The 9,818-nt window shown below is 37.7% G+C and overlaps 1 protein-coding gene across 1 annotated transcript; it reads left to right on the top strand.

The window, feature by feature from the left end:
* The first annotated feature begins 2,245 nt into the window (after positions 1–2,245).
* amer2 (APC membrane recruitment protein 2) lies at positions 2,246–9,739 on the top strand. The gene has a single exon (XM_020530583.2). The coding sequence runs from the start codon at positions 2,307–2,309 to the stop codon at positions 4,200–4,202; it is 1,896 nt and encodes a 631-aa protein (XP_020386172.2). The 5' UTR covers positions 2,246–2,306; the 3' UTR covers positions 4,203–9,739.
* Positions 9,740–9,818: the final 79 nt, after the last annotated feature.

Here is a 9,818-nt window from a genome sequence, read left to right on the forward strand (position 1 = left end):
ATCCCTGAAGGTGACAGCACAGGTAGACAGGGTGATGAAGAAAGCATATAGGACGCTTGCCTTCATTAGCATGCGCACAGAATATAGAAGCAAAGCTGACTTGTTACAACTTTATAAAATATTGGTTAGGCCTCAAGTGGAATACTGTACAATTTTGGTTGCCGCGCTATCAGGACATGATTGCACTGGAGAGGACACAAAGGAGATTCACTAGCATGTTGCATGAGATGAAAAGTCTCAGTTATGAGGAAAGACTGGCTAGGTAGGTTTGTTTTCCTTGAAGCAGAGGAGGTTGAGGGGGAATCTGATTGAGGTATACAAAAATATGAGAGGTATAGATAAAGTAGATTGTGGGAATTTCTTCCTGGTGGCAGATGTGTCTAAGACCAGAGGGCATAAGTTTAAAGTGAGGAGCAAAATGGTTTTGAGGAGATCTGAGAAAAAGAATTGTCATCCAGAGAATGGTAGAAATGTGGAACAAGCTGCCTGAGAGGGTGTTGGAGGCAAGTACTCTCCCAACATTTGAGAAGCATCCAGATGACCACTTAAAATGCTGTGGAACATTTTAGGCTATAGTAAGCTATGGATCAAGTGTAGGTAAATGGGATTATTATTTGCTCTTCTCAAAATCCTTGTCAATGTATGACTTGTTTATAATTTGTTGTATTAATTACAATTGTTCATATTTAAGGTATGATTTGTCCAGTAAATTGTAACTGTGGAGATTTATGTCTCCACAAGGGATATGGGCTTCCCTGGCTGGGGCCAACATTTATTGCCCATCTATATTTAATTCTTCTGGTTACATAACCCAACATTCAATAACTGTAATAAAAACAAAATACCGTGGTTGCTGGAAATCTGAAAAAAAACACAGAAAATGTGGAAGAAACTTAACAGGTCTGGCCGCATCTGTGGAGAGAGAAACACAATTAATGTTTGGAGTTCATTGTGACTCTTATTCAGAACTGGTCTAGTTTTCTCCCACAGTCTAAAGATGTGCAGGTTAGGTGGACTGGTCGTACTAAATTGCCCATAGTGTGCAGGCGAGGTTGATTAGCCATGGGATATGCAGGGTTACAGAGATAGGATAGAGGAGTGTATCTGGGTGGGATATTCTTTGGAAGATTGGTGTACGTCTGATGGGCCAAATGGCCTGCTCCCACACTGTAGGGATTCTATGATTTATTTTGTTAGCTAAGATATGTGTTTCTTTTGTTGAGACTTATGCTTGGTTGATTCTTTATGACAAACAACTAAAAACAATCCCAAAGTAACTTGGAAGGAAGAGCTGGCGGCAGCATTCTGCTGATTCTTCTAAAATTACATCTGATTCATTCATATCCTTTCAGGGAAGTAAATCTGCCAGCCTTACCTAATCTGACCTACATGTGCTTCCAAAACCACAGCAATGTGGTTGATTCTTAACAGTGCTGCAGTCAATTAGGATGAGGAATATATACTGACCTGCAATACCAACATCACATGGACAAATTTTTAATATTCTACCTAACATACTCAGACTTTATCATCACAGCAATAAAATGAGAACACTACAAGATCAGCCTTGATTTTTGTGGTCAGACTCTGGTTTGGGACTAGAATTTTCTAACCAAGCAGTGAGCACACTACTAACAGAGCTGCAACAAGCATGATTTTGAATTATTGCAGCTCCACATTTTCTAAATTTTAATTAACAATGCATGCAGTGTAGATTGTTTCTAGTTATTATTTCTGTTCCTATGTTGTTTTCTGACTAGCATGGAGGGTAGGCAATCTGTTCCCAAACCTTTGCCAGTTCTACTGACAAGTCATCAGGAGTGAAAAATATTTTAAAAATTCAGCCTCCATTTTCCTCTGTTTCTCCTTGTGAGATTTACAAACACTTTACAATGACAATTCCTACTCTACAGTTTCCCCTATGTAGATCATTTTATGTATATATTTATTACACAGTACCTAAGCAGAACTAGAACTGTTTCTTTACTAAAATATGTTTATTTGTGTAAGTCATAATTTCTATTAATCATGACTGAATATAATTTTCTATGTTAACAAAAACAGAAACTTTAATTCAGCGTATAATTGTTTCGGAATGCTAATTTTTCCAGTGCCTTGACAAAATTCAGGTTAATTTACTGTCGCTGAGGGTGGACTGGCTCTAGTTCACAGATGACGAAAGCTGCTTATCCTTCTGGTTGCCATGGAGTTGAATTTGAGCAGCACTGAGGCTGCTAGAGGGAAAGTCAGCATCAGGCAGCTGCAGTGGTCTGCAGAAAGAAAACAGGAACAAGATCGTGGCAGACATGGACTTGCATTGTGATTGTAATGATATTTCGGCTTCTGAACAACAAACTGGCAAGATAAGTAAGACAGCATTTAAATTATTTGGGAGGAAGAAATCAGGGGGCACCATGCCTAGTATTTTTAATCTGAAAAACAAAGGGGATAGGAAAAGCTCCTTGAAAATGGGGCTTGTTAGAAGCAAAACGCATGATGGAATTGCTGATATGGGACTGGAAGTGAGCAACAAGGAAGAATCTTTGAGTAATTATCAACTGGACAATGATTCCAGTACAAAAATTGTCAACAGTATGAGCTTTGCTGCTGCTGGTTGCGGACCTATTGCTAAGTCTCACAGCTTTTTCTCTTTACTAAAAAGGAATAGTAGGTTAGAAAATGGCAAGGGAGAGTCAGTACATTCAAACTCTGAGCAGGTGAAGGAAAAGAGTTGCAACAGACAAAAGAAAGGACTGAAAGGGTTGTTCAGCAGCATGAAATGGCATAAAAAGGACAAAATTAGTAAAGAGGAAAAAGATGAGTACCTGGAAATCCATGGCACTATTACACTGCCTAGTTCTTTGACTGCCAGCTTGGAATGTGTGAAAGAAGAGACACACAAATCTTGCTCTGAACATGAAAGTGCTGCATTGGAAATGCAGGACAAATTATCATGTGAATTGCAGAATGATAATGAAGCCACCTTCACTGAGGAATCAAAACACGCAAATAGTGGCAAGTGCCTTCCAGAATTATGTAAAGATTTGGAGAAAGCTGCCACTGACCACCAGTTATTGGACCAAGATTCTAATGTCAAGGCATTTGAACAGCTGGAGGAAAAACAGGATGGAGGATTGACTGATGTGGGGCAGGATGTACAAGAAGAAGGTATTTCTGTAACTGGATCCGAATCTCATCACACTCCTGAAGCTTCAACACTTTGTGCACCCAATAATGATCCATCCTCGGAACAATCAATTGATCGAATTTGCTTAATGTTTTCTGATGTTACATCTTTAAAGAGCTTTGATTCATTTACAGGGTGTGGGGACATTATTGCTGACCAGGATGATGAAGGGAATGTCTGTGAAAAAGGAGCTCCTGCAGAAAAGGGAAAGGGTGGTGCAAAGAAATGCTCAAATATTCTGACTTATCAAGGTGGAGGAGAGGAGATGGCAAGCCCAGATGAAGTTGATGATGAATATCTGCAAGAATTTTGGGACACACCTCCATCAACTGTTGAGCCTCTTAAAGAAAAACAGGACAAGACCATGGCTGACCAAACACCATGGATGGCTTCAGAAATTCCAATTTGCCTTGATGAAGCAGCAGAAGGGACCTTAGTCAAACAACTTACTTTGAATGATATTTCTAAAACTAAAAATGATAATGAAGACACAATGACCACCAACAGTGATCAAGACTGTGTCCCAAACAGTGATGAGGGATATTGGGACTCCACAACCCCTGGACCTGATGATGAAAGTGGGAAAACACTTGCTACCAGGGCAAGTATTCCAAGAGACAGTTACAGTGGAGATGTTCTGTATGATCTGTTTGCAGATGTAGATGAAAGTTTGATAAGTATTGTTTCAGATGAAGAAATGTCCTCTGTATCTGAACCTAAAATCCGGTCTCCAAAACCTCTTGTGCCTGCATCCAACATTACTGCATCCAACGTTACTACAATTTCCAAGGAGAAGAATGTATCTGCCATTCCCAGACACAGGGCCACTTTAACTGCACGACAGAGCGAAGCAAATCATACTTCCTGGCCTCAGACACATCAACAGTTGGTAGGATGCGAGCCTGCAAGAACCAAAATTCCTGTTGCTAAGACATCAATTCCTAGACCTAATAACAAAGGCATCATTGGGACAAATGCAAATGTCTTGGCAACCAAAGGAAATGCAAAAAAATAGTCTCAGAAAATCTACTGTTGGAAAATTAAAATGTGCATGTTACATCAGTCCAGAACCGTGTATTTGTAAGGATAAGCACAATGGTGTGATATTCTGTTTGCACTCGTAATGTTTACACTGTGCAACAGAACTTTTATCACTTGGCAAAGAGTTTCTCCTGTGATGTCATAGAATCGTGCCTAGAAACATTAAGCAATTTGAAATTTTAAGAAGCACAGATACAACAAGCAAAATTTATAGCTCACAAATGCTTCTTAGGAAAGAAAACAATTGTTTGACACACAAAATTTTAAACAGCTAATATGAACAAGAAAGGGCTTTGTGAGGGAATACAAAATATATTTGTGAAACAGCGAATGAGAAATTGAACCAAATCTTATACATGTTTATGATGAACAATAGACACCATTTTGCTATCTTTTGTTTGGATGATATTCTTCAAAAGATGAACATGAATTTCCACCAATACAAAGTACAGCAGAGGAAAAACCTGTGATGTGATGGTGCCTAAAGCCAATCCATTCTGGGATCAGATTGTGTTGATCCATTGGACATTTGTGATTCACAGAAGAAGAAAAGAAACTGATATGTAAAATGGGTTACATAATTATGATCAGGGAATGATTACATAATCAGGCCAGCTTGTATTCTCATCCCAGAGAAAACACTTCAATGTATAGAATAATGGTAAATAGCACAACATTTATTCCCTTGAAGCTACTTTTGAAAGGGAGAGAAATCTGCCTTTCTATATTGTTTTATTGCCTTCATAAATTTGATTCCTTTTGAATTTTCAGTCTGCCAATGCTTTTTGAATAAGTAAATCTGAGTGCTCTTATTTTCCACATGTAGTGGCGATAAAATATGATCGAGTGAATGACCACCAGAAATGTTCTCATAATGGGGGCAGATAATGTACGATTAAACAACTTAGAGATATTTTCTAATCAACTGTTCAGAGATGTTATTATACAGCTCTGGAGCATATGGGACTTGATCCTGGGTCTCCTGGCCCAGAGGTGGGGACACTACAATTGTGCCACAAGAGTCCCTTATGCAACTTAGATTGTTCCTTCCAAAATTTTCTGTACACTCATTGTTTAAAGTTTATATAGTGAGTGGAATTGATAGTCATATAATTTTTTTTATATTAGTCACGTTGTCGTGTATCTATTATTTTTGTTCAGTAATTGTGACAGAGACCAGCTTATGCAGAGGAAGAAATGGATACTATTTAAATTATATTTGTACTACAGTCTCCAGTCCAACAGTTTAAAATTGTTCTTATCTATTTGCAGAAAACATACTTCACAAAAATCTGGTCTGTTAAACTTCTTTCTTTCCTTGTTTAGATTTTTTTTCCACTTGGGACACTGGTCTAGGAAATGATCCCAGTGCCTGAGTGGAAAGGCCTAAGGCGAAAACAAAATTTGACCTCAGGCCTCATTTAAATGATGTAGATGAGCTGCTGACTTCTGCTTAGGTCCCAAAGCATTTTGCTGGTGAGGAGGATTTCAATGTTTGCAATAGTCCTCAATAACCTGAGGATGGGGAGGAACAAATGGGGGATCGATATGGGAAGGAGTGAGGTAAGGGGGCAGTTGGATATGGTAGATACTAACAACCTTTGGAGCTACTCTGTAGGTGTATATTTAGGTAAATAATGAGTGCAATGACACGTATGCCATTTTTTAATGTTTAATGCCTATTTTGTCCATTACAAAGGACTGCATAATTTAAATTCTAAGCCTCAATCTGAAAAAAAAATCAAATATACATAGAAAATAAAAAGGGCCAACCCTAAAACAGCAGGAGAATGAATCGTGAGGCACCTTAAAATAAAAGTATTCAAGAGTAAAGTTAGTAGAAAGATAATGCTGCCATTTCATGGTTAGTACAGGGGAGCAACAATATGAGCTAAATTCTATATTTATCTCAATAAAATGATGTCAGAAAACCAGTAACAGATATGGGGGCTGGATCTTACATCTCCCAGCACACTGAGGGAGGTGGAACAGAAACTGCATGCTCTATTTGCTCCTGTCCCTGCCATCTGGTAGGAAGGAAGCCAATTATAAATGCACAGGAGGCTTTCTTCCCAAACAATTTACTCTATCTCTTATTCCCTTTCAACCTTGCAGCTATTATCAGATGCAACAAGCTAGAGGTCTTGTGAATTTGGATTACTGGGAAAATAAATCTTGGATTGAATTTTTTTGTTGCAACTATATTCACAGATGGAAATGAAAAACACCTTGATGTGAATAAATAACTTGTGGATTCTGAGAAACTGGTGCAAAGGAAGGCTCTGTGACAATTCGCCTTTTGGGCTGGGATGTTTTGAGGTGGAAGGGTAATGCCATGGTCCTGACTAGAATTTCATGTCTCCCCACTCTCCGAATCAGACTTTATTATTCATTCCATACATAACCATTTTCTAAAAATGTAACCTCCTGCAGCAGAATTTGCTAGTACTATCAATCACAGCAGGTTTTTTCTACTGTACTTGTGCCATCTCACTGTAGCTTCCCTTAAAATCTTCCAAATCTTTTTATATTCGACTCCTCAATAATGTAGCAGGCAATGAAGAATTGTGGGTGAATGGCTTACTAATGATCTTAATGGCTCATTAACAAATGATTTCAAAATGGTAGGTGGGCTAATGATTTCAGGAGACATTGGCACCGCAATTGGAGACCTGCTTGATGATATCAGATTGCTGACCTGACACCATGATGTTGAATGCTTTTATCTGCACATGGGGGCAGTGTGTCTCATTTGGGAATGTAAAATCCAGCCAATGGTCTGCTAATTTATCAAATAGAATTATAACATTCCTTTAACTTTAAAAAAAACATAAAGAGCTGATGACTATAGTATGTGGCTCTGCATTGGAAATGAAGTTAAAATGTTCAATTTTTAAAAATTAATCATTGTGAAACTGTACTAGCCTCCTTACTAGGAAAATGAGAAGTACATATACACAGCAAAAATGTACCTGCTGCTGGCTATTTGGAGAGCTATTAGGCAGAGGCAGAGGATCAGGTCTCCTTCCAACCAACAATTGAAAGTAATGTGAAAGAAAGTCCTTAAAAGAGGAGGAATCAAATCACATTGGCAAATATGTTAGTCATCTATTGGTTGACTTAGTTCAAATGAAATGTTACCCTGTATCATACTGCCTGCTAAGGAGTTTGATGTTCTGAGCTAATGTTGATCATGGTTGTAACGAGGAGAACTAAAATGAGGCTACCTTACCTTGGTAAAATCAGTTAGGTTACCCTGAGCCCAGTCTTCAAATGGCTTACTTTAGATTACTTCTAAAATGATTAGTTTACTTATTTTACAAAATTTCTACATGTAATTGGCTGAGGTTACTATTAAGAACTCTCCTTCTCAATCTCTCCCAAGGCATGGTGACCCTCAGGTTAAACCACTAGTCATCTCTCTCTCTAATGAGAGGGCAGCCCTATGGTCTGGTAGGACTTTGGTGACTTTTACTTTTTACTTTTACATGTAATTGGAATAGCCAATTGTAAACTTATGCCAACAACTTTGTTATTGTGATGTTATTGGTTGGTTCAGATTGTGATTTCAATGGACACTAGTCAGTTTGCCTCTACTGCACTGAAATAAAATAAAAGGAATGACTAGCATTTATATAATGCCTATTACATTACTCAGAAACGACTGAAAGTATTTGCATTCAATTGATTACTTTGAAGAGCAACAACTCTTCCTCTACAGACAACTGAAACAGCCATTTTGCATGCAGCAAAATCACACAAATATCATTGAGATCGATAGTCCGTTAATCTATTTTTGGTGATTTTGATCTTGGGAGTGATATTTAGGAAGGCACTGAAATAATTCTTCACTTTTCTGTGAATAGTGTCACAGGATCTTTAATATCTACCTATAGAAGCAGGCAGACTTGGTTTAGCATTTTCTATAAATGATTGCATTTCCAATAGTGAAATTGTGCTACTGTACTATGCTGAATTGTCACACTGTGTGCTTAAATCCTGGAGTGGGGTTCCAATCCATAACCTTTTGACATTGAGACAAAAGTGCTACTAACGCATTCAATGCTATTGAATACATTGTGTTCTTTTATCAAGAAGCAATGTCTAATGAACCTGAATTGGCTCCTAAACAGCCTACACATTTTTCTTTTGGGTGCATCATGTAGAACAATGCATCATATAAACAATGTAAAGGTGCCCATCTTTATGTTTGAGTTCAAGAATAGTTTGACATTTCTGTCTACTGACCATTTATTTGTCCAGCTATGTTAGGCCTCATTCACTTTCCTCTACCATCAGATGTTTGTTCTAATCCTCCAATTTAGAGCATTTGAATTACATCAAACTTAATTTAAATTTAAAAGGTTTTGAAATTCAGCCTCTATAAATTCAAAACAAATCTCACTTCCTCCTTGGATTTTGTTCTGAATTTGTCTTTTTTTCATTTTTTGTCTTTTTCTTCAGAAGCTTGTTAATCACTGTTGTCATGGACGTTGTATTCAGTTAATGTTACATTGTATCAGAGTATTCAGAGATGTAAGGGTGCCGTCTGGGTTTATTGATTTTCTTTTTTTTCCTCACCCTTTAAGAAAACATCTTCTCCAAAACTATTTTCCCTTGAAAAGCAAAATTGTTTTCTGCAGTCTAAATTTTAAACTCTGATTAGTTAAAATGGGACAGTGTTTTTATTCTCCTTCATGTAAATGAAATGTTACAGACATCTATTAATAGGCTTAAAGTAGGTCAGCAAAACTAGTGTATACTCCTAAAAGGCAAAGGGACTATTCGTATCGTCAAGTGATCATGGCCAACAAGTTAAGAAGGAGTCATGGAAGCACAGAATGTTTGTGTGTCAGATGGATGAAATATAATAGAAATGAAAGAAAAATAGAAGTGTGGTTATTAAGAATCATTCATGATGTTCACATTGCACTCAAGTAAGCACTTTTGAAGCGTTGTCACAGTTGTAATGTAGGAAACATGCAGTCAATGGTATGCAGCAAGGTCCCAGAGCAGGCAACCTTTGAGTTGTGGGAAGGGCTGAACACTGGCCGACACAGCTGGGAGAATGTCCCAAGTTTCTTTTAATGATATACAAGAGGATCTTTTCTTTCTAATTGTCTGGCTAGATAGGATCTCATTTCAACATCTCATCTGAAAGTTGGAACCTCCAGCTCTCTTTTAGCACTGCACTGGGGTATCAGCCTAGATTTACTGCTCACAATCCCTAAGCCCACAACCTTCTGTCAGGTGACAGATTTACTAACTAAATTAGAGTGGATACCAGACAGAAAGTAAAATGGATTAAATTCAGGAGCATGAGTGTTATATAGTATAAACAATAAAGAGAAATAAATAAAGAAGAGCTGGAAAACTGAATATATAAAATTTTAAGGAATTTAAAACTAACAGTAATAGTTTAGTGAATATATTTTTAAAAAGTGGTAAAAGGGGATAAGGTACCTTTAAAATCGAATCAGAGATAGTAGGAACTGCAGATGCTGGAGAATCTGAGATAACAAGGTGTAGAGCTGGATGAACACAGCAGGCCAAGCAGCATCAGAGGAGCAGGCAAGCTGACATTTTGGGT

Source organism: Rhincodon typus, chromosome 6, assembly GCF_021869965.1.
Source record: "Rhincodon typus isolate 14 chromosome 6, sRhiTyp1.1, whole genome shotgun sequence".
NCBI classification, from domain to species: domain Eukaryota; kingdom Metazoa; phylum Chordata; class Chondrichthyes; order Orectolobiformes; family Rhincodontidae; genus Rhincodon; species Rhincodon typus.

What these genes read in the sequence shown, in the direction of transcription:
- amer2 (XM_020530583.2), top strand. Translation starts at nt 2,307, where the DNA reads ATGGACTTGCATTGTGATTGTAATGATATTTCGGCTTCTGAACAACAA.